This window comes from Sorex fumeus, unplaced genomic scaffold (genome assembly GCF_029834395.1).
Source record: "Sorex fumeus unplaced genomic scaffold, SorFum_2.1 ptg000051l, whole genome shotgun sequence".
NCBI lineage: Eukaryota > Metazoa > Chordata > Mammalia > Eulipotyphla > Soricidae > Sorex > Sorex fumeus.
Window position 1 is genome coordinate 5451144 of NW_026606108.1, and position 24345 is coordinate 5475488.

The 24345-nt window shown below is 55.6% G+C and overlaps 1 protein-coding gene across 1 annotated transcript in view; it reads right to left on the reverse strand.

Annotated features, from left to right (window-relative positions):
* Positions 1-24345, reverse strand: part of LRRK1 (leucine rich repeat kinase 1) — a 57395-nt gene that overhangs the window by 19737 nt on the left and 13313 nt on the right. The window contains exons 6-14 of the mRNA XM_056124413.1: positions 13257-13483; positions 11003-11130; positions 10734-10897; positions 9908-10045; positions 8793-8905; positions 7551-7627; positions 1990-2119; positions 1465-1577; positions 358-572 (exon numbers count right to left, since the gene is read on the reverse strand). Of these exons, the coding sequence (XP_055980388.1) occupies positions 358-572; positions 1465-1577; positions 1990-2119; positions 7551-7627; positions 8793-8905; positions 9908-10045; positions 10734-10897; positions 11003-11130; positions 13257-13483 (1305 nt within the window). The remainder of the gene's footprint in view (positions 1-357; positions 573-1464; positions 1578-1989; positions 2120-7550; positions 7628-8792; positions 8906-9907; positions 10046-10733; positions 10898-11002; positions 11131-13256; positions 13484-24345) is intronic.

Genomic DNA, 24345 nt, shown 5'->3' on the forward strand with positions numbered 1-24345 from the left:
GCGCCCAGCGTCTCAGAACCGGGTGGCGGGAGTGGAGCCCCTCAGTCCAAGGCGCGTCTGGGGGCTTCACTGCCAGCCACTGAGCGGGCGCTGGACGCGGGGCCCTCTGAGTCTCCTGCACGCAGCGATGTCTGTGGGGTCTAGGGGCGCCTCTGTCAGTGCTGCAGATGGGGGAACCGGGGCTGACACCAGGACGCACCCCTTGACCTGACCTCTGTCTGGCCACGGTGGGAGGCTTGAGACAGGCACAGTGACCGCTGCCAGCACCCCAAGATTCAGACCTTCCCTGGCCCCACCCCGAGAAGCCCCCGGCCTGCAGGAGGAGGGTGCGGGTCCCGGCCAGGCTCCAACTCTAACCTTGGCTTTGGAGCCCGCTGGCCTCTGCAGTTCCCACTTGGTGGTCCTGATGGTGGCCTCGCTGGGCACCGCCGGGGGGGCCCTGCCGGTCTGCAGGATCTCCAGGAGGGTGGACTTGCCCTGGCGCGGAGGCCCCACGATGACCATCTTGACCAGTTTGCACCTCTCGGCCTTCCGCAGCTGTGCCCGCAGGAAGGACAGCACGGCCTTGGGGCCTGGGATGTGGGGGATACAGGCTGCAGTGGGCGGCCAGCACCCCGACAGGACCCGCTCCCCAGGACTGGGTCAGTGGAGGGAAGGTCCTGGCAGTCAGGGACCCCCCAGACCATGCCCTCGATGCCAACGGGTTGAGGTCACCATGTGTGAACTGGGGGAGGGTCTGTTTCCTTGTTGGTTTTTATCCTTACAACACTGGAAACTTTTGGACGTGTGACAATTTGAAAGAACGTGAGAACCAAGAGTTGAGAAGTTGTGGGGGAGTCGCAAATGTTGTGCCACGAAGCTGAAGGTCCTGGTGGGCTGGGCAAGTGACCATGACGTGGACCCCCAAGCCCTCCTATCCTGTCTCATGCCACCACGTTAGATCTGTGACCCCCCCCCCCCCCCCGCCCCATGCCACACTCTGGTCAGACAGAAACAGGCCGAATCTACAGTGTCATAACCGCAAATAGCCATGTACAACGTGTCATGTGATTATTACATGGATGTCATTACTATGTATCATATCATGTGTCATGTATCTTGTGAACATCACATGTTATGCAAGTATTCTGTGAAGATCATTTGCTATCTGTCATGCATCAGGTAACTGTGAAGTCGTGGTAACACCATAGGATCACATGTCCCACATGACTGACATACATCACAGGTCATGTGACATGTCATCCCGTGTTCCTGATGGCGATGCAGGTGGTCAGGCCGTCAGTAGCTGAGTTCTGGGGACCGTCCAAAGTTGGAGAGAATTTCCAGGGGGGCTTTGGCCCCACCATGCCCCTCCCCCTCCCCCCACCTCCTCCGAATGTTCCATCACTCACTTTGGGGCTAAACTCTCCCAAACACGGCGACACAGCCCTTCCCCGTGTCCCAGGCTGACCTGGAGGGACCTACCTTCCTTCTGGATGTCCGCGGGCACGTTGCTGATGGTCAGTTCCTCAGTGTCCAGCTGCCAGAGGTTGCTGAGCTGCCCGAGCTCGAAAGGGAGTTCTCGGAGGCCTGGGTTACTGGCAGGCACCCCAGAAACACGTCAGGGCCGAATCCCCGTCTAAATGCTGAGTCCCAGGCCTCTCGGTCCCACAGTGCTGAGTCTCAGAGCCGGCCTTGCCCAGCCCCCTATCTCACTGTCACTTCCTTAGTGACCAGCATCATGGCTTCTGGGGGTCCTGGGCCCCCAGCACTGTGTGGTCCTGAGCAGCACCAGGAAGGGGATGCAAGCAGAATCAACGTCTGCCAGAGTCCAGAATCCCCTGGTCCCCAGCAAGGCGTGAGCATCAGCCGGGACTCAGGGCAAGGGCCACGACCGAGGCTCCCACACCCCAGACCCACCTCCCCTCCCGCTCTCCCTCCAGGAAGCCGCGTCTGGACGGTTCCGGCTGCTACCGCCCTGCAGTCCACTTTGTGGGACTGGCGACTCACTTGCCCAAGTAAAGTTCGGATAAGCTCCGGAGCAGGCAGACAGAAGAGGGCACAGCGTCCAGCTGGTTGTCGTTCAGACAAAGGACCTCCAGAGACTCGCTGAGGAAGGCCGGGAACTCCAGGGCACAGGCTGTAGGGGCGCAGGGGGGAGTGTGCTGAGGGTCGGTGTGGAGGAGAGAGGGAGAGAGAAACAGAGAGAGACAGAGAGAGAGAGGGAGAGAGAGAGAGAGACAGGTAGAGAGAGATAGTGTCAGAGAGAGACAGAAGCAGAGAGAGAGAGAAGGAGAGAGATAGAGACAAAGAGAGAGAGGGAGAGAGACGGGGGGGGGGGAGAGAAGGAGAGAGAGGGAGAAGCGCGCATCACACGGAGGGTGGGGCACAGCCTTGCAGGGCAGGGACCCGAGTTCAGTTCCTAACCAAGACCCACCTCCAAGGCCTGGAGCCGTATTGAAACAGGCGCTGGCCTTGCATGCAGCCAACCCAGTTTGATCCCTGCCACCTCGTATGGTTTCCTGAGCCCTGGCAGGAGTGAGCCCCGAGCACAGAGTCAGGAGTCAGCCCCGAGCACAGAGCCAGAAGTGAGCCCCGAGCATAGAGGCAGGAGTAATCCCCGAGCACAGAGGCAGAAGTGAGCCTTGAGCAAGGCAGGGGTGGCCCCAAACAAGCTGCTGACAAGAGAAGAATGTTTCCGCCGGCTCTTGAGGCCTGCGGTGCTGGAACATGTTTCGCTCACATGTGGTGGGTTTAAGCGACTTGGCTCTAAGTCTCTTGGCTGTTTCCACCCTGCAGAAGCCCGGGTTTTTCTCTCTTGAACATGTATTTCCTCTCTTCACCTCCCCTCACATCTTTCTAAGCAAGTTTCATTCAATAAAAACTCTTGCTTGCGGGGCTGAAGCAGTTGTACAGCAGGAAGGGCACTTGCCTTGCATGCAGCGACCCAGGTTCGACCCCCCAGGCACTCCATGGGGTCCCCTGAGCGCAGCCAGGGCCGATTCCTGAGGGCAGAGCCAGGAGTGACCCTTTAGCAGAGCTGCATGTGGCACAAAAGCAAAATATATAAGTATGCAGCACTGTAGCACTGTCCTCCCACTGTTCATCGATTTGCTCGAGCGGGCACCAGTAATGTCTCCCTTGTGAGACTTGTTGTTACTGTTTTTGGCATATCAAATATGTCACGGGAGCTTGCCAGGCTTTGCCGTGCAGGTGGGATACTCTCGGTAGCTTGCCGGGCTCCCCAAGAGGGACAGAGGAATCGAACCCGGGTTGGCCACGTGCAAGGCAAACACCCTACCCGCTGTGCTATCGCCTGGGCAGGGCAAAGCCAGAGGAAACTCTGGTGGAGGTCCATAGCGGTCCTGACGTGCAAATCGGTCATCTGACCGGGTATAGGAGCGAAAGACTAATAGAACCATCTAGTAGCTGGTTCCCTCCAAAGTTTCCCTGACCCTCTTATACAACCACCCACACAGTTTTATCTGGTAAAATAAGTATGTCTATATTTTAAATGACAGGGCTCAGGGGACTGCACCCAGGTTGGCTGCATGCAAGGCCAGTGCCCTACCCACCATGCCATCTTCCCAGCTCCAAACATGATGTTTACAAGCACACGTAATATTTCTTCAGTGGATGAAGAAAAGCTGCTCATTGGACAAGAAATCTGGGTTTCCTCCTTGTCCAAGATGGTGGCCTGGGGCGGGGCAGGGGTGAGAGGGGACCAACTTCTGGGAAGTTTAAGTGACTTTGAGAATTTGGCAAATCAGGAGATGATCATGAAACAGCCACGTGGGGGTTGAGCGTTGGCTTTGGCAGAATCTCCAAGAACCTTCTTCCTCCTCCAGCCCCAGGGGTGGGGTCCCTCTCTAGGGCCGCCCCCCCATCCTCTCAGCCGCCCCTCCAGAGAAGCCAAGTTCTGCTGCTGGGCTGAAGGGTTTCCCCGATTACAGCTTCCCTTCCCTCGGACTTTTCTCCGCTCACGTGGCTGTTGGCAGTGAGGGCAGACTCAGTGTCAGAGAATGTTCTGGAAGCAAAGATCCTGGGAAGGGACAATCGAGGCCTGAAAACCTGTCCAGCCCCTGTCCCATGCAGGGCACTCCATGCAGCAACCTCCCCCGGGACATAAAAACCACAAACCCGGGGCTGGAGCGAAGGCACAGCGGGGAGGGCGTTTGCCTAGTACGCGGCCGACCCGGGTTCGATTCCCAGCATCCTATATGGTTCCCTGAGCACCACCAGGAGTAACTCCTGAGTGCAGAGCCAGGAGTAACCCCTGTGCATCGCCGGGTGTGACCCAAAAACAAACAAAACAAAACAAAACAAAACAAAAAGACCACAAACCCTTCCAGAAAACGTCCTCTTGGCTTAATGCTCAATGAGAAAGGGTGATTGCATCACTGGCCACCTGAACTCCCATCCACAGGGTGTTTATTATTTTGTGGGGGAGGCCACACCTGACAGTGCTCAGGGCTGACTTCTGGCAGAGCTCGGGGACCCTATGGGATGCCGGGGATCAAGCCTCGGTTGGCTGCATGCAAGGCAAGGACCCTTCCGCTGTGCTATCACTCTGGTTCATTTTTGTCTTGGGGGATTGGACTCTGCCAGCAGTGCTCAGGAGTTGCTCCGGGTAGTGCTTGAAATGGAACCCGGGGCTCCTGTGTGCCAAGCAAGTGCTTCAGTCCTGGAAGTTCCTGGGCCCCCCCAATTCCATGTTTACAAAACACAGATCCAGGGGCGGAGGGGCTCCTCCTGGTCCCTAAGCACCAAACAAATAAAATAAGGACCCTGTGCCCTGTGAGTCTCTCCCCAAGGGACGTGCGTGGAATTCCCGGCCTCAGTTTCCCCTGGGGGCTCATCCTGCCTCTCCTGGAAGGGCAGCTGGCATCACTGCCTTGCAGGCCCTCCGCTAGCCAGCACAGACACACTAGCTCTGGCCCTGGTGGGGAGAGCCCGGCGCTGCAGTTACAGACATCAGTGCTTTACTCCAGAGTAATTTATGACTCCGTGGGTCTGAGTGTTACCGTAAAAATGACTACCCAGATTATTTTTGGACTTGGCTCCTGCACAAACACGATGACCAGCACGGCCTTAACGCTGTTGGAATTTCCCTTTCCGGTGGCACAGCACCGTTTAGAGGTTATGTCTGACTGTGGGTCTGCGCCCCCGAGACAGTCAGCCCGCGGCGGAGAGAACACTGCAATGCGCCCTCCCCCCATGCACCCCCATGGAAAACTTTTTTTTGTTGTTTTGGGGTCACACCCGGTGATGCTCAGAGTTAGTCCTGGCTCTATGCTCAGGAATCACTCCTGGCGGTGCTCAGGGGACCAAGCGGGATGCCGGGGGTTGATCCTGTGTCAGCTGCATGCAAGGCAAATCCCTCCCCGCTGTGCTATTGCTCCAGCCAAGTGGTAAACTTAAAATGAGGCCTTTTTAACTTTTGTTACTGGGCCACACCCGGTAATGCTCAGGGATCACTCCTGGTGACCCTATGGGATACCGGGATCAAACCCAGGAGGGCCACACGCCAGGCAAGCGCTCTCCCCACTGTCCTGTCACTCTGGTCCTCATTGACAGACCTTTGTTTGCTGTCCGTTCCCCTTGAGCTCATCACTGCCTGCCCTAGCCCAGACACTGGCCCGCAGAAGGGTGCCTGCCATGGAACTTTCCAGAACACTGGTCTGCATTCCTGCGCTGGGTTCTCTGCCTTTCCAGCTGCCACGGCACATTGGGTGTGAGCCAGTGGCACCTGGGACAGAGCCTGGTCTTTCTCTACAGCAGAGACGCTCTTCTACCTGTCTGCCAGGGAGCCTGGGCAGCTCCACACGGGTCCTCTTTCTGGGGTGTGTGATGGGGGCGTCTCCCCAACAGGGCTCAGAGGTCTGCCTGGGGATGCTCGGGCCCAGTGGTGCTTGGATCACTCCTCACTACCTGTTCTCACAGCCTTCTGCCTTCCGTGACCACCAGGGAGAAGCAAATTCCTCCTCCTCCTCTTCCTTCTACTCCTCCTCCTCCTCCTCCTCCTCCTTCTCTCCCCCTCCTCCCCCCGCCCAAGGTCATTCCCCCTTGCCCAGACTCAAATCCCAAAGGCTTTTTTGGGGGATGGGAGACACAGCCGGCGATGCTCAGGGATCACTCGGGGGGGCCTATGGGATGCTGGGGATCAAATCCAGGTTGGCAACTGACCTCCCAGATGTCCTAGTGCTATGGCCAGGTCCTTCGTTTTCAGCTAAGTGTTTGGGCAACACTCAGAGACACTCAGGATGGGCCACAGTTCTGTGCTCAGGGGACCGTGCTGGGCAGGGTATGGCCTCTGGCACACAGAGCTCAGCCCGGGGCTCCCATGCAGCCCAGCACTCACGTTTAGAGCCGGTTCCGAAGTCCCCACTGGCCTCGGTGACAGGCGAGCTTAGGGGTCTCCAGAGCTCCAGGCTGGCCGGACCTGGGGCTGTTTCTATCCATCACTGACTTTTCTGGTCCCCTTGAAACAAATTTGTAAACTGTCTTTGTACTTCGGGGGGCTGTGGTCAACTGATGTTATAACAATCTGGTGCAAATATTTCTTCCTGGATTCTCTTGTTTGCGTTCCGACTCCAATGCTGTTTATGGAAGAGTTTTTCCACAAAAACCAAGATTTCAAAGACTGGGTCCCCACCCTGTTCCTGAAAGCATACCCCTCCCCCTGCCAGCCCACTAGAGTGCTCTCTCACATACTACAGTGCTCTTTCCCTTTGCCCCCAATGCCTCGAACACAGAACACGGGCTCTCATGAAGGCTGACGCTGGCCTGCGGCTGTCTGGGCCCTGACAGATTGACACCGGAAGACCCTTGAGAAGCCCATCCCACTAAAATAAAATGCTATCTCCATCACATTCACATTCAGTTTTTTAGTGGGGGAGGGTGGGGTGATGAAGCACTGGTTTCCAAGAAATTCTCTGGGAACAGAAGAAGTACAGGGGACAAGGCCCTCGCCACCATGTGGCCACCTCTGGTTCAATCTCAGGTGTGGTGCTAATTCCTCTGAACACAGCCAGGAGCAAGCCCAAGCACAGAGCCAGGAGTGAACCTCGAGCACAGAACCAGGAGTGATCCCCAAGTACAGAGCCAGGAGTGAGCCCCGAGCACAGAGGCAGGAGTCATCCCCGAGCATAGAGGCAGGCAGGAGTCAGCCCTAAGCACAGAGCCAGGACTGAACCCTGAGCACAGAGGCAGGAGTCATCCCTGAGCACTGCCATATGTGGCCAAAGCCGTCAACTTCCCCAAAGTAACTGTGTCTACTGAACTGCTTCACTGGGTGGGGGGCTGCCCACACATAGTAGGACAGTTTGTTTCTGGGGCACTTCAGAGGAGACCCCCAGCCCACGCAGCCCATCCTCGCTGGTCAGAATGTGAGGCTGCCCCTCCGGCGCGCAGAGCAGGGGTCCCGCAGACCGGGCTAGAGCCTGGCTCGGGCTGGGCTGGGCTGGGCTGGGCTGTGGGCCAGGGCCCTCCTGTCCCTGCATCCCTTCAGAGCTCGGTGCGGGCGCGCCACCCCTGCGGAGGCGCCGGGAACGGCCCCCGCGCGCACACACCTGTCTCGGTCGCCGACCGCTGGCGCCCCCGGGTGGTGAAAAAAGAAATCCGCTTCGTTTTCTGTCCATCTTCATTCCTTCGGGGGCAAAGAAAGGTAAAAAATAAATAAAAGTCTGACTTGGAGGAAAGTATGACAACCACCTTGGCCGTGATTATATAACACCGAGCCCGGCAGGGGAAGAGAAAATTCCAGGAGCAGGATGTTCCCAGCTTAAGGATTAGTGTCAGCAGCTGTGCTCAGGCTGCTTCTTGGGGGGACGAAATTGCAAATGCTGGGAGCGGCCTGGCGGCTGATTCTTGCTCTCCAGACTTCCCCTCGGGATGGGGTCAGCTCCTCTGCGCCTTTCAAGAAGTCACTATCCCAGATGCCTGTTGTGGGGGAGGCGCTGAGGGGCCCTGTCTGTGGGGGGGGGGGGCTGCTCTGTTGAGAGCCCACAGTGCCATCAGGAGTTGCGTCTTCAGGAACCCCTAGCCGCACCCCCAGATCTGCCTCTTTATAAGGTGATTGTGAGTGTGGGGTGGAGGGGGCGGGGAATTCCCTTCCGTTCCGAAACCCATTTTAGGGATCTGCAGAGTCTTCTGAACAGGACAGCGCCTTCTAGCAGGAAGACCGTTCCCAAGAACACACGCAGAAATGGGAGCACAAACAATCTCCCCTAAATCCCTCTGCTGCAGTCCTAACCCCCTTCCCAGCCCCTTCCGACAGGACTCGTATCTGCTCTTTCTTTCTTTTTGCTTTTTGGGTCTCAGCTGGAGATGCTCAGAGGTTCCTCCTGTCTCTGCACCCAGGAACAACTCCTGGCGGTGCTCAGGGGACCATGTGGGATGCTGGGAATTGAACCCAGGCGGGCCATGTGCAAGGCAAATGCCCTACCAGCTGCGCTACTGATCCAGCCCCCTCATATCTGCTCTTTCTAAAGGGAATAAGGTTGAAAAGGAAGGGGGGGCAGCACCCTAGTGCAGCTGGCCTGATCCTCAGGACAGAGACATCTTGAGATGACCAGGAGGGCAAGCCTTGGGGACTCCACCATCTTGGCCTTTCAGCCCTCAGCACTGGGGGACAACTAGCCCCACCCCGGGGCCCCTCCAGCTCTCAGACTTGACACTGGCAGCTCTGAGCCCACCCGGGAGTCTGCTCCATGGTAGAGATTAGAGTACAGCCTGGCAGAATCTGCCGGAAATGAAGGCCCGCACCCCCCCCCCCCCCCCACACACACACACTTTCCCCGGCCCTCACTTACTGGCCGAAGTGGTTTCTAGAGAGGTCCAGTGTCTTGAGTTGCCGGCATGTCCATCTGTCCGGAGGTGGCAGGGCCCCCAGCTGGTTCCCCTGCAAGCGCAGGGACACGAGGGCCTGGGGAAGGAGGGGGGATGGGGGCTCAGTCACTGTCAGGGCCAGGAGTGACCCGGAAACGGTTTCCTGGTGGAGGGCAGTGGAGGGTGAAGCCTCATCACTGCCAGTGCAGTGACAGTGGCTCGGGCAGCGTCTCTTCAAAGCAGGAAACCAGGGGCTGGAGAGCAGGGCAGCCTGACCTCCATGAGGCCACCCGGGTTCGATCCCCGGCACCCTGCAGGGTGGGTCCCCGAAGCATTGTCAGGAGTGATTCCTGACAGCAGAGCCAGAAGTAGGCCCTGAGCATTGCTGCGTGTAGCCTCAACCCCAAACAACAACAACAAAATACCCGAGGAACTAGGGGCCTGAGGGACAGCACAGAGGGGAGGTTGCTGGCTCTGCTCACAGCTGACCTGGGTTCGATCCCAGCACTCCACAGGGTCCCCTGATCAGTCCCACCAGGAGTGATCTCTGAGCACTGAGCCAGAAGTCAGCCCTGAGCACCTCCAGGTGTGGGCTTCAAATCAACCAACCAAAACCAACCATGAAATCAGGGTTGGGGACAGGCCCAGGGCTGACAGGGGATTTGCATATGCCAGGAGGCTGGGTCCATCTCTTGGACTCCCCTGGGCACTGCCAGGTGGCCCTGCAGCACCACAAGTGTGCAACATTCTGGCACCACCCCACTGAGCATGGCAACCAAGATGGGGCACAAGCCTGGAGCGTATGAAGTGCCAAGTTCGATCCCTTGCATTGCTGGATGTGTGGAACTGAAGACCTGGTTGGCTGAGCAGAGTGACCCCGAGCACTGCCGGGCATCACCCCCGGGCCCTTGGGCACCGACTGGGAGGGAGTGACCCCTGGGCCCTGAGCACTACAGGTCGTAACCCCTGGACACCTGGGCACTTGCAGGGCATGACTCCCGCCGCCGAGCACTGCCTGGGAGTGACCCCTGGCCCCTTGAGCACTGACTGTGAGCACCCTCCCAAGGGAAAAGGAAAAAGCAAAGAGCAGGAGACTCACCTCGAGCTGGAAGAGCCCCAGGGGCACCTCGTGCAGGGCGTTCTCAGAGAAATCCACGTCTTGCAGGTGGCTCTTCCAGAAAATGGCCATTTTCTCGGGCAGGGACTCCAGGGCGTTGTGGGATGCTCTGCAGCATTTCTAGGGGTGCAGGAGGGGGGTGCAGGGAGAGGGGGAACATGTCGGTGACCCCCGCACGGGTCACAGCAGCCCTGCCTGCCTCTGCCCACACCCCGGCTGCGTTCGATGCCTCACGCGCCGCCCTGTCCTGTTGCCCGTCCGTGGCCTCAGCCGCAAGCAGGAAAAGCAGGTGGCTCATCATTTCAACGCGGCGGTGACACCAGCAGGGCTTGGGGCTCGAACCAGGATGGGCTGCAAGCATGGCCAGTGCCTTCACCCCTGCACAAGCTCTCAGGGGCCCCCATGCCCGTGTTCACATTAGAGATATCTGGGCCACAGAGACACGCCCTCCCCCGGCTGGACCCGCAGTCTCTAAGCACAGAGGATCCTGACTTTGCCGTGGCCCTCTCTGGTCTCCTCAAGGACGAATGTGTTAGAAGCAAAACATGAACGAGTGCCACTTCCCTCCGTCCCCCGTGCCCCTCCCCCGCCCCCCTGCACGGTCCCCTCTGCTCCTCCTGAGCCCCAAAGGCAGCAAGCGCCCCTCAGTGCAGAACTCCGCCCCCACCCTCATCCCCAGGAGGCCCAGACTCTAACTGGGAATGTCCCCGTGACTGGCTGGGCCTGCTAGGTGCCGTGCGGCACGGCTCAGCTAGAGACCCTGAGGACCGGGATGCAGGGCTGCCCGGGTCCCGAGGTGCCTACTCACCAGCGGGCAGGCCCAGGCCTCCGGAAATGCCTTCAGGTGGTTCCTGGACACATTCAGACAACGGAGGGACTTGAACGAATGAAGGAAGTGGGCCGGGAGGTGGGTGAGCCTGTTGTCCGAGAGGTCCAGCTCCTGAAGCTTCCGCAGACCCATCCAGTTGGTGGCTGGGGAGAAGGGCGAGTCGGGTGTGAGCGAACATCGTGAGAGGCTGACGCAGGGACGGGGAGGAAAGGGCCGAGAGGGGCCTCCAGCCGACGGCGCAGACTCACCACTCTCCTCTTCAAACAGTCTCTCCAAGTAGTTCTTGGAAGCGGTGAGCCTCTGGAGTCTGGAGAGGTGCAGCAGCCCGGGTGGGAGGCAGCTCAGCCGGTTGCTGGAGACGTCGATGTCCGTCAGCCTGGTGGGTAGGTGGGGGAGGGACGGCGTTAGCAACAGCGGGACGGCAGGGCAGTGGCCCAGAGACCCACCTGTCCGTCAATGCCTTGCCTGTGGCAGTCAATCTCCAGCATCCCACAGGGTCCCCCGAGCCCCACCAGGAGTGATTCCTGGGCACAGAGACAGGAGTAAGTTCTGAACACTGCCGGTGTGGCCCCAAAACCAAATAACACCCCCCCAAATTCCCAAACAAAAAATCCTCCATGAATGACAAGGTTTTCATAATACAGTAGCTTCAAGCCTGCAGTGTTCTGACCCCAAACCCACCGTGGGAACCACCTTCACTCCACCAACGCTCCCCGTTTCCCTCTCACCCACCGGCCGGCCCTTAGCAGGCACAGAACAAATTCACTTCTTAGTACCTGCTTAAGGGAATGGCAAATGCAATATTAGAAACTAAATCAGTGAAAGTCAAACTTGATGGGGCCGGAGTTATAGGACAGTGGGTCGGGGGTTTTCCTTGCATGTTGCCCACCCAGGTTCGATCCCCAGCATCCCATATCGGCACCTCAAGAATCTCAGGAGTGATTCCTGAGTGCAGAGCCAGGAGTAACCCCTGACCTCTGCTGGGTGTGACCCCCAAAACCAATCAAACAAAAAAAGTCAATTTGTGATGACTGGTTGTTATATGCGAGGAACCCAGCAAGCTACTGAGAGTATCTCGCCCGCACAGCAAAGTCTAGCAAGCTACCCGTGATGTATTCGATATGCCAAACACAGTAACAACAAATCTCACGATGGAGACATTACTGGGCCCGCTCGAGCAAATCGATGAACAACGGGAGGACAGTGCTACAGCGGACAGTGGTTGTTATATGATTTTAACTGATGTAAAGAAATTAAAATCACTTAACATAGTATAAGGCATGTCTTTTTTTTTTTTCTTTTTGGGTCACACCTAGCAATGCACAGGGGTCACTCCTGGCTCATGCACTCAGGAATTACTCCTGGCAGTGGTCGGGGGACCATATGGGATGTTGGGAATCGAACCTGGGTCGGCCACGCACAAGGCAAACGCCTTACCCGCGGTGCTATCATTCCAGCCCTGGAGGTATGATTTTTATTGATACACTGTGACCACGCGTAGACCCATAAACAAGCATGCCCGTTTCTGGGGTATCCTGGACTCGTGGCCTAGAAGGGAACATTTTTCTTCTGCTGGGGCTGGAAAGAGGCTCCGGGGTGGGGCAGGCACTGCTGGACACCCAAGTTCTTCCCCAGCACTGCAGCAAGTGTGGCCCTCCCAAACCAGATGCTAATAGTGATAGTAACATCAACATAAAAGGCGATTGGGCCAGAGCAATAGCACAGTGGGGAGGGCGCTGGCCTTGCATGCGGCCGACCCGGGCTCAGTCCTTGGCATCCCATAGGATCCCCCAAGCACTGCCAGGAGTGATTCCTGAGTGCAGAACCAAGGTAAACCCTGAGTATCGCCAGGTGTGACCCCCAAACACCAAAAATTAAAGACTACAAAAATCAAAAATTAAAGGCTATCTAAAACAACCTTTCTCGTGTGCTGTGGACAGCTCAACGAGCCAGTGCTTGGGCATTTCCAGAAAACCTCTCTGAATTCAGATCCAGAGAGGGCCCAGTTGATGGCCCCCTTGGACATACCAGCCCAGGGTTGGGGGCGAGGTTTCTCTCCTGCTCTCTCTCGGGCACTCTTGGCCGCTACTCCTTTCCCACACTTGGCCGAAGCTTGGAAACCCTGGGCACAGCGACTCCTTCCCTCTCTCCCCGGGGGCTGGCAGCACTGCTGGGCCCCTTCAGCAGCCTCTGATCCAGAAGCTTCCGGCCCCTCCTGACCCCGTGGGCATGCAGTTCCCAGTAGTCCCCAAGGTCAGGATAAACCAGGACTGCCCCGAGCTTCCCTCTCTTGTTCCCAAACTGCCCGTGGGTCGCGGGGAGCGGCCCCCTGGGTGGGACCTGTAGGAGACCCAGGTCCCATCCCTGCACGGTCCACAGAGAGTCTCGGGGGGCTGTGACTCCTCACGCCGAGAGGAGGCCCCCAGAACTCTGAGGGTGGCCCTCCTGCAAAGCCGGCAGGGGCGGGGGTCTGCGCTGTGGGGAGTGGGCCTCCAGGCTCACCTGGTACAGATGACCTCGTCCGAGGACTGCAGGCCAGGCAACTCCCCCAACTGGTTGTCGGCGAGGTTCAGCTTCTGGAGGTTGATGAGGCCCCAGGGGATGACGGAGGGCAGGGAGGACAGGCAGTTGGCGGAGAGGTCCAGCTCGGTGATCTGGCAGGAGAGGTCCAGGAACCAGTCGAGATCCACCCACGGCAGCCTGAGATGGGACCACCTGACACGCAGAGGCTGGTGGGATGGGGGGGAGGAAGCGGGGCGTAGGAGAGCCATGAGCACATGGGGGGACACAGACGGCGCCATCCTGGGGGCGGTCAGACTGACTTCACCTTTTAATTCTTTTATTTTAAATGCAACATTTATTTATTTATTTATTGCTATTTATTCAGCCATTGATTAAGCTGATTGAACTGGGCATAAACTCCACATTACTTTTTTTTTTTTTTTTAAAAAAAGACTTTTTGAATTGGATATTCATGAGATAGACCGTTATAAAGCTGTTCATAACTAGGTCTCAGTCACACAATGGTCCAGCACCCATCCCTCCGCCAGTGTACATTTCCCAGCACCAGTGTCCCCCATTTCCCCACCACCATCTCCCACCCCCCCAGCCCCCACCCCCAGCCTTCCTTTATGGGAGGCACTTTCCTTCTTGCTCTCTCTTTTTCCCTTTGTGCATCATATTTTGCAATACAGGTGCTAAGAGGTCATGGTGTTTGTTCGGTATTTTTCTTGGGATGGGAAGGCTGGAGTAGCTTTTTAATTGGGTGACAGCTCTGGGGTGCGGATGTGTCTGCCGAGGTTTCCGGGAGTACAGGGAAGTGGGGGGAGGTAACCCATCCAGACCCTGAAAAAGCCTGGAGATTTCAGTCACAAAACCCACATACCAAAATGTTAAGCAGATTATGTCGCGGTGAGGTCCAGCCTGAGGTGGTGGAGTCAGGCCAAGGGTACGGGGGCGATTTTGGATTGTGGGAGCAAGTGGCTGCTGGGGGACCTGCTTGGGTGGGCACCAGGCTGACCTTCCACTCTCTGATGTACCCCGGTCTGTTCATGGGTCTGAGATTAACTGGGGCTTCCGATCTCTTTCAAGATTAATTTATGAGTCTCTGAAATAAGCCGATAAATAATTTTTATAGCTGAGCCGGAGGGGGTTTGTGGGTGTGGCTCCCACACACCTAACTTCAGGTTGTTTAATGTTTTGGTAAACTTGGTCCCAAATTGTTGGGGTCTGGCCAAAGGCACGGCAACAATTTTGGGGTATCAGGAAGCCTGAAGGCATCATTAGTGTGCAGATATACTCGCCCTACAGGTACAGGCAGAACTGCTGGTGACATCATACCCCCATATTTTAGCTTAAAAAAAAAAAAGATCAAGTTTGATTATCCCATTATCTGGTCCCTGTATCACACAGGCAATCCGATCCGTGGCCAGTAGAGGGAGCACGTGGGCTTGGTCCATTCCGGGGCGCCGCGGGGGCAGGGGAGGGGGTTACCAGGGAAGAAGCAAACGGCCTCTTTTCCTCCTCTGAGGCGCCCCCCAAGTTTAGAGGAGGTACCCCACACTTGGAAAACGGCTCTACACCCAAACCTGTGACTTCTCACCTTCCTTCTGGGGTTGGAGAGGCTACAGTCAACACAGCCCCTGAACCATGCCATCCCCACCAGATGGGGGCAGCAGTGAGGCTGGCGGAGGCCGGCCTGACCCTGCTGGGACCCCTTGGGGCTGGGGAGAGGGTGTCTGAATGGCTGGAGGTGGCGCTCTACACGCCAGAGCCCTGGTTCCTCATGGGCACCCCAAGCAATGCCCAAAACAACATAAACCAAACCCAACAACCTTCGTCCCGTAAATTACACTGCTCTGTGGTGGACAGCTCACAGGCTGGCCAGCCTGCAGTCACCTGCACGAATCTTTGCCTCTGCTGCCAACCAGACCCACCAGAGCTTCAAACTTGGTCTCCTCCAAACACTTGGGAAACTTCCCTCCTGCACGTGGGTCCACGGCCTCTGAATGCACCTGAATTCCCTTTGACCCACAGTCAAGCCTTGTGGCCCATCCTGGCTCCGTCCCAAGTACCAGGCGCGGTTCCCTGGCAAGCTCTTGCTTTCCTTATTTGGTCAGTGAGCCTCGTTCCCACCCCAAAAGGATGACACAGGCTGGTGCAACACACACAGCAGGAAGGGTCTCTGGTGCTCAAGGCGTTTGGGGCTCAGTTATGTTTGGGACTTGGAGGAGAAAGTAGGGAGCTGGCTGTGGTCAGAGCAACTGGAAATCGTCATCAGGAAAGCAGAGAGGCACGAAGGCAAAGAAACACAAGCGATTCAGCCAGTGGACTTGACCGGTGGGAGAGGATGGAAACAGAGAGAGAGAGTCTTGGAGAATTGGATCTTTGCATCTTTGCTTTCCTTATGCACTTCCTCGACTGGCCACTAGATGGAGACATGATGGAGACACACGTCTCTTGCCCCAGAGGGGCACCTGGGGGGCGGGGGGGGTCTCTGCTCCACTTGTTGCTCCACTAGTGTGGGTTAGAGAATGACGTTTTAGTCTCAGTTGATTTTTTTTTTGCTTTTGGGGTCACGCCTAACAATGCTCAGGGGTTATTCCTGGCTCTGCACTCAGGAATTACTCCCGGAGGTGCTCAGGGGACCATATGGGATGCTGGGAATTGAACTCGGGTCGGCTGCGTACAAGGCAAATGCCCTACCCGCTGTGCTATTGCTCAAGCCCCGTGATTTTTTTTAAACGCCAGGCCTGTTTGGATATTTATTTTGGGGTCACACCCAGCTCAGGGCTGTCTCCTGGCTCTGCTTGGGGGACCTATGGGGTGCCAGGGATGGAACCTGGGTCAGCTGCGAGCAAGGCAAATGCCCTGTCTGCCATCCTGGCACTCTCCGCCACCTCCTGACCCTCGATCATTTGTGTGTTTTTTTTTTCAATGACTTCACCATCACTGTTGAGCCTGATCTAAATAAATCAGGACTGTGGAAACAACCATTACATTCCTGCATCGTTCTGTGCGGGTCTCCTTCCAAACACCATCCCGGGGTCAACACGAATTCATTATCATCCTTTCTTTGCAACAGACAATTTTAATGACTTTCCTCTCTCCAGAAGAGAAAAAGCACCACAACAGAAAATGAGAAGTTCAGGAAATGTTATCACAGTAGAGAAGAAAATGACTTCCATACCAGCTTTCAGAGGGCTCGGCAGACACTGGGGTGTTCCCTTCCAGAGTTTTCTCTACTTAGAATCAGCAGCTTTCACTGTTTTACACAAAGGCCACATTAAACTCAAGATGTTATTTCCTTGTTTCTTTTCTAACATAAGTGTACTGGACAAGGAGGGTGAAGATCTGCTGAGAGTTCTGATGAGGGGGCCAGGTTTGAAACCCAGAACCACCAGCAGTGACCCAGAGCACAGAATCAGGAGTAAGCCCTGAGCACCGATGAGTGTGGGAGGGAGGAAGGAAGAGAAGAAGGATGGAGGGGAGGAAGGATAACGAAGGGAGGAAAAGAAAGGAAGGGAAAGGAAGAAAGGAAGAAGAGAAGGTATGAAGGAAGAGGAAGAAAGGAAGGGAAGGAGAGAAGGAAGAAGAAAAAGGAAGGGAAGAAAGAAGGAGGAAAGTAGGAAAGGAGAAGGAAGGATGAAATGAAGAAGGAAAGAAGGGGGAAGGAGGGGAAGAAGGGAAAGAAAGAAGGAGGGAAGGGCAGGAACAAATGAAGGGAGAAGAAAGAGACCCAGGGGTAAGACCACCCCCTGCCCCCCAGCAGGGTAAATGTGGCAGTAGCAGCAGTGGAAGGTGTTTAAGCACCTGCCCCCGAGGCGCCTGTTGCCAGGTGCTGGGCAGCAGAGAAAGGCAGCCCCCAGCTTCAGCACACAGGTAGGTCACTGTGAAAACAGCGCCAGCCAGCCAGCCACAGGAAACAGCCATTCCTGAGGGGAAAGACACTAATCCATGCCACGCCCCTCTCCCCACCCCAAGGCAGTGACATCCGAAAGGAAAAGGGAACCCAGAAGAGGAAGAACAGAAACGCCCAAACTGGGGACAAAGCGAGGGAGCTGGGGCCGAGCTGAGGGGGTTTCAGGGTCTTGGAAAGAGAATGAGGTCAATGATCAACAGGCGACATCACAAATGTGCCGGGTGGGAGACCCAGTTCCACCCCTGCCACTACAGGGTCCCCCAGGCCTGCTGGCGTGCCAGGTCACCACCAGTCCCCTAGGCCAAGCTGGCTGGAAATCACTGGGAGACCCCCTGAGCACTGCTTGGGAGCTCTCCCCCTTACAATATTAAAAGAAAAGGTAAAGAGAAGCCAAAGTAAACAGTCCAGTGGGGAAGGCGCTGGCCTTGCACAGAAACCCCTCCAGGAGTGACCCCTGAGCACAGAGCCAGGAGTCTGCCTCAAGCACCACCGGGGATGGCTCAAAATACAAAGGTAAAGAGAGGAGGTTTTGTTTGCAGGGGTTACTCCCAGCTTTGTGCTCAGGGTTGCCTCCCAGCAGTACGGGTGTGGTGTGTGCCCGACTGTGCTGGCCACCGGCCAAGTTTCCTCTGTGGCCCTAAGACTTAGTTTCTTTTGTTAGAAACCAGAGCATCTGCTTTTCCCCTTCAAGTCCTTCAAGTCTCTCTGCAAATGGCCAACTTGCTAGAAACTTCAGCTCTAACGGGGAGAGACATGCCCACAGCAGGGATGGGAGAAACCGGAAGCAGCAAGATCCAGAGCATCGTGGGAAGATGTCAAGATACAAAGTATCTGCGGTACAAAGTATCTGCGGTTCCTCTTTGCCTGCTGGGCTGGCAGTTTCCTAATTCCACCCATCAGGGCCGAACCCAGTTTAAGCACAAAGTAACAAAACGCTTGATTAGCACTTTGTCCTGTGGTATACACAAAGTATGTCTGTTTCTTCCAATGTGCCCTGCTTGCTAGAACCGAAACAACAATCTCTGTTGAGCACCTATTTGGGGGTGTGGGGCACACCCATGATGCTGGGACTACTCCTGGCTCTGTGCTTGGGGGCCAGGGGTGACACTCCTGGTGCTGCTGGGGGACAGCCTGGGTCAGCTGCCTCAAGGCTCCGTGCGCCCCCACCCACCGCCCTCAGGCTGCCCTTGTGCCAGTTCCTTTTGCATCTTCAGGATCACGATCATCCTGTTGTTCGTCGATTGCTTCCAGCAGGCCCCAGTAACGCCTCCTTAGTCCTAGCCCAGAGATTTTAAAAAGTGCCATATTCAAGGCTCTTTCAGGGTTAGGAGAATGAGACCCATCATTGTTACTGGTATTTGGCATATTGGGTATGCCACGGGGAGTTTGCCAGACACTGCTGTGTGGACAGGTTACATTTGGTAGCCTGCCAGGTTGTCCAAAGTAAGAATGAGATAATAAGATGTCATGCGGCCGCAAATGCGGCCCCGAATAGAGACGGACCGGTCTTTGGTTGAGGGTATACGAGTAGCTGCGCTCCCCTGCTAGAACCTCCAAACAAGCTCTTTTGCATCTTGCAGAAAGGAAATACAGAACCAGGCCGTGTCCTCCGAGCACCACCTGGGGCACTGGGGGGACCTGGCGCTGCTGGGCCTGGACACTCCCATCCTACCACTGACCCACCAGCTGGCTGCTTGCCCTGGGAATGATCCTGCACCCCCACCCCCAAACAGACTGTGGATACATCAGTCAGTAGCCTAGGCAAGGTGACTGGGGGGGAGGGGGACTGGGGACCCCAGCTCCACCCCGCAGAACACTAGCAGTGGGGGCCCTTACCTGGGGCTCCTGGTCCATCCTGCAGACCCAGGGGCCTGGGGTGCCCCTCTCTCTGCCACCCGAGGGTGTGCCCGGATAGACCCGGCTCACACTGACCGCCTGGGACAGTCACCCCCAGGATATTTTTTTTTCCCTTTTAATATACCACCTGCTGTGGGGACAGCCAGTTGCTGAGGACTCAGGCCACTCCCCCTCTTAGTTCTCTCTTCCCAGCCTCCAGAATGGGGCCAAGGAGAAGGAAAGCAACATTGTGGGCTGGGCCAGGAGGCTGGCAGCCAGGGCCAGCTCCCACTTAGCTGACCAGAGGCCACAGCTGGGGGGGGGGCAGGCACCCACTGACTCACCCAGCGGCTTGGGGGTTGTTTCTGCACTGCTGGCGAGCGAACCCTGCCCCTAGCACATGCAAATGTTCTACCACCCTGTGGGACTAAAAACTACATCCGGGTGAGGGGCCGGCAGATGGGCTGCAGAACCAGGGCTGCATGTGGGAGCTGAGTTCCTTCCTGGGCACTGCCTGGGCCCCCAAGTTCAATGAAGCCCCCCAATCAGAGCTGGAGGAACAGCACAGCAGGGAGAGTGCTGGCCGTGCACATGATCTGGCACCCCTTAGGGTCTCTCTGCAGTCACTGATCCCTGAGCACAGTCAGGAGTAACCCCTGAGCACACAGGAGGTGTCCCCCCACCTGTCCCCTGAGCTACAATGCACAGGGGACAGGGGGTCTCATTGCCCAGTGCCCGGAGTCGAGGCTGGTGAGTCTGAGGAACCCTGGAGCTGAGAGAGAGACTCGGGGTCTGTGTGTGTCTGTGTGTCTGCTGTGTGTCTGTGTGTATCTATGTATGTGTCTGTGTGTCTATGTATGTGTCTGCATGTGTATCTGTAAGTGTGTCTGTGTGTCTATGTGTGTCTGTATGTGTATCTGTATGTGTCTGGGTGTGTCCGTGTGTATCTACATGTATGTGAATGTGTTTGTGTCTGTGTGTCCGTGTGTGTCTGTGTATCTGTGTGTGTCTGTGTGTGTATTTGTGTGTGTGAGTGTCTGTGTCTGTGTGTAGCTGTCAGTTTGTCTACATGTATCAGTATGTGTGTCTGTGTGTGTGTGATGTTCTTTGACAAGCTCTTGACTCTTCGTCTGGAAACCAGAGCTCAGTCCCTGCACATTTTACGAGACTCTTCGAGGAGCAAATAGAATAGGAAAGTGCAGAGACAGCTCAAAGGGTTACAGTCCCTGGTCTGATCCTCAGCACCACAGGATCCGCTGAGCACTGAGCTGAGAGTTAGTGCATGAGCACTTCCAGGGAGCACTGCTCCCAACCCAAACCATAAGAAAAGCCAAAACTAAACAAATTGCCTGGTTTTTTTCTGTCTTTTTGGGTCACACCCGGCAATGCACAGGGGTTACTCCTGGCTTTTACGCTCAGGAATTACGCCTGGTGGTGCTTACCAGATGGGATGCGGGGTTGGCCGCGTGCAAGGCAAAGGCCCTACCTGCCGTACTATTGCTCCAGCCCCACAAATTGCCTGTTGAATGTTTCTCAATGATATAGATTGTTACCACGATGATGACTTCAGTGAGGGTGACACCCAGGTCCGTGGGACTGCTCCTAACTCAGTGCTCAGGGGAACACCCAGTGCTAAGACGCATGTGAGGCAAAGACTTGACCATGGCTCACAACTCCCCTGCTCCTTGTGGGCACAGGACGTATACAGAAGAATCAAGAGAAGTAGAAATGCAAGATACCATGACCACAAACCCAAAAATCTACAAGAAATAGGTGATTCTCTACCAAAATGCCACTTTTCTGAACTGCATCGAAGGGAAAGCAGACACTCTGAGCTGGCTGATGATCTCAAGAGAAGTCAGAGAATGAAAGACTTTCACCGATGGACCCTAACCACAAAATTATTCCCGTAATGTTCCATGGACCATCTGGCTCTTATACCAAAATCGTCTGAAGCAATAAATACCCCCCCTCCTTCAAAAAACCCCCACAGGGCTGGAGCAATAGGACAGCAGGGAGGGTGTCTGCCTTTCACGCAGCCGACCCATGTTCGATCCCCGGCATCCCAGGTGGCCTCTCGAGCATCACCAGGAGTGATTCCTGAGTGCAGTTGGGAGTAACCCCTGAGCATCACTGGGTGTGACCCAAAAAGACAAATTTTTCTAAAAAATCACAGACAAAAATTACCTATGAATATAGACTCGTCTTTGTTATGGGAATTCAAGGCTGGGGTACATTCTCCTTCACGACATGAACCGATTAAAGTAGAAATGTTCCAAGAGTGACTCTGCCCCCGGGTACTGAGCACGGCCAGTGATGTTCTCGAGAGAGTGGACTGGAGTGACATCGGGACCCTGGACAGAGTCCCACAGATGTTCATGCTCCAAACACGGCCCTGCCACTCACTGACTGTTGTGATGCTGGGGCCGGAGTGACGGGACAGCAGGGAGGGGACTTGCCTTACACGTGGCTGACCTAGGTTCCATCCTCAACACCTCATTTGGTCCCCTGAGCCCACCAGGAGTGCAGAGCCAGGAGTCAACCCTGAGCACTGCCAGGTGAGACCCAAACTCCCCGCCACCTCGGCTCCCCACCATGTATGATGCATTGTCACTTAAAAAAAAAATAAGAGGGCTGGAGCGATAGCACAGTGGGTAGGGCATTTGCCTTGCATGCGGCCGACCCGGGTTCGATTCCCAGCATCCCATATGGTTCCCTGAGCACCGCCAGGAGTAATTCCTGAGTGCATGAACCAGGAGTAACCCCTGTGCATCACCAGGTGTGACCCAAAAAGAAAAAAAAAAAGAAGAAGCAAGAAGGAAAGCATGGAAAACACCTAACAGTCTCTCACCAGAAAGCTACAGTCAATGCCTAGACCTTTACAATGGGGAATCAGACCTTTACAATCAGGCTGACTCAGCTTCTGAAATTCTTAGCCATGCCCCAGCAGGCAGAGAAGAAGCAGCACCAGAATTAGAGGAGGGAGCCATGGTGCTCTGGGCCATAGCTGGCTTTGCTCATCTATGGGAAAATTTCCTAGAACACGATTCGCAGGGGCTGGAAAGATAGTACAGTGGGTAGGGCGTTTGCCTTGCACGTGGCCGACCCTGGTTCAATTCCCAGTGACCCAGATGGTTCCCCGAGCACTGCCAGGAGTAATTCCTGAGTGCATGAGCCAGGAGTAACTCCTGTGCATCACTGAGTGTGACCCCTCCCCCCCCAAAAAAACTATTCGCATTAGTAAGGGGTTGGATAAGATGACAAAACATGATAAAAAAACGAACTTTTCTGCATACCAGGAAGTTCAGGCTGGAACCAGGAAAGGGAAAAAGGTTTACACACACACACACACACACACACACACACACACACACACACACTGAACGCAAACAGTGGCAAACAGTAAAGCAGCCGAAGAAAACAAGACTGAACAAATTTTTAAAAGAAAATTAGAAAAATCTCCTTAAAGAACTTGAGAATGACCATGTCCCGGGAAATGCACAAAACGGAAGAATTCACGTTGAATAACCATCAGATTTTTTTTCAAACAATGTGGATGGGAAACGTGCATGTGACAGGTTTTCGTGAACTACCTTATTCCAAGACAGAGTCGGGGACGGGTTCAGAGAGAACCCAAAGGTATACAGGGTGTACCTCCTGGGAAAGCAACAGTGCCGCCTCAATGCAGAGGGAAAAGGAAGCTGTATTATCACTACTTTTTGGTTTTCAAGAATTGTACCAGTTGAGGCTGGAGGGGTAGGACAGCGGATAGGGCATTTGCCTTGTCCACTGCTGACCTGGGTTCAGTCCACAGCATCCCACTGCATCCCCTGAACACTGCCAGCAATTAATTCCTGAGCATGGAGCCAGGAGTAACCCCTGAGCATCACTTAGTATGACCCCAAAAGCCAACCCCCCAAAAAACAAAACAAACAAACAAAAAAACCCCCGTACCAGCCGTTCCAGGGGGTGAGGCATTTACCTGCTCACAGTTGACTCAGGTTCAACACAGGAACCATCTCATAGCACAGAGCACAGAGATGTGAGTAGCGTGGCCCACCCCCACCCCAAATTGGACCAGAAGACTCACTGCCCACTCAGGAGAGCTCAAAGCAAGGCTTCCTCCCAGGCACCACACAGGCCAGAGAAAAGAAAGACTGAACACGTAAAAATAAATGAAATTTAAAGGGCTGGTGGGATGGATGGTACAGCAGGGAGAGCGCCTGAACGGGGTCCGATCCCCAGCAGCCCATAGGGTCCCCCGAGTCTGCCAGGAGTGATCCCTGAGCACAGAGTCAGGAGTCAACCCTGAGCACTGCTAGGTATGGCCCAAGTTAATGTTTCCCACACCCTTCAGCCCCCACTGCCAAAAAAAAAAAAAAAAGGGCTCCTCGCTCTTTTGGCTAGTCTGGCATGTGGACAGGAATCCCCAGATTTTGTTGGTCAGACTACGAGTCACCCAGACTTTGGCGGGGGAAGTGATTCTGAAGGGCCGGCCACTGTGACCTGTCGGCAAATACGTCAGAACTCAGGCAGCATGACCAGGACCAAGGGAGGGCCCCACCGCCCCCGAGCCGGGCTGCCCCCCAAGTCCCCAAGCGGGGTCCACACAGCAGACCCACGCACAGGGCGGCGTCCACGAGACACGCCACAGTTGAGCAGGAAGCCGTGCGTCACATAAATAACACGACACTGGCTTTGCTTCTGAAACGGAAAACAGCTGCTTCCCTGCCAGCTTCTCCGAGACTGCGCTGAGGAGACCCTGGGAGCCCTGAGGGCTCACTCAGGAGGCAGAACACAGCCCTGTGTTGGGGATGCACGACCCCGGCCTAGCTGCCATGTGTTGTCGGTGGTGAGAACATTCTGGATTGACTTTTGTTTGTTCGTTTTAGATCTACTTTTTTGTTTGTGCTCGTAGCACAGCGGGTAGGGCGTTTGTTTGCCTTGCACGCGGCCGACCCGAGTTCGATTCCTCCGTCCCTCTCGGAGAGCCCGGCAAGCTTCTGAGAGTCTCCTGCCCACACGGCAGAGCCTGGCAAGCTCCCCGAGGCGTATTCGATATGCCAAACACAGTCACAACAAGCCTCACAATGGAGACGTTACTGGTGCCCACTTGAGCAAATTGATGAACAACGGGAGGACAGTGCTACAGTGCAGGGCTACCCAGCAATGCTTGGGAATTACTCCTGGCAGTGCTCAGGACTGTGTGGGAAGCCAGAGGTGGAATCTAGCTTGGTCATGTGCAAGGCAAACGCCCTCCCCTCTGTACTAAAGCTTCCGCCCCTCGAGATCTACTTCACATAAATTCCTTTGAAGTGATTTTGCCCACACACA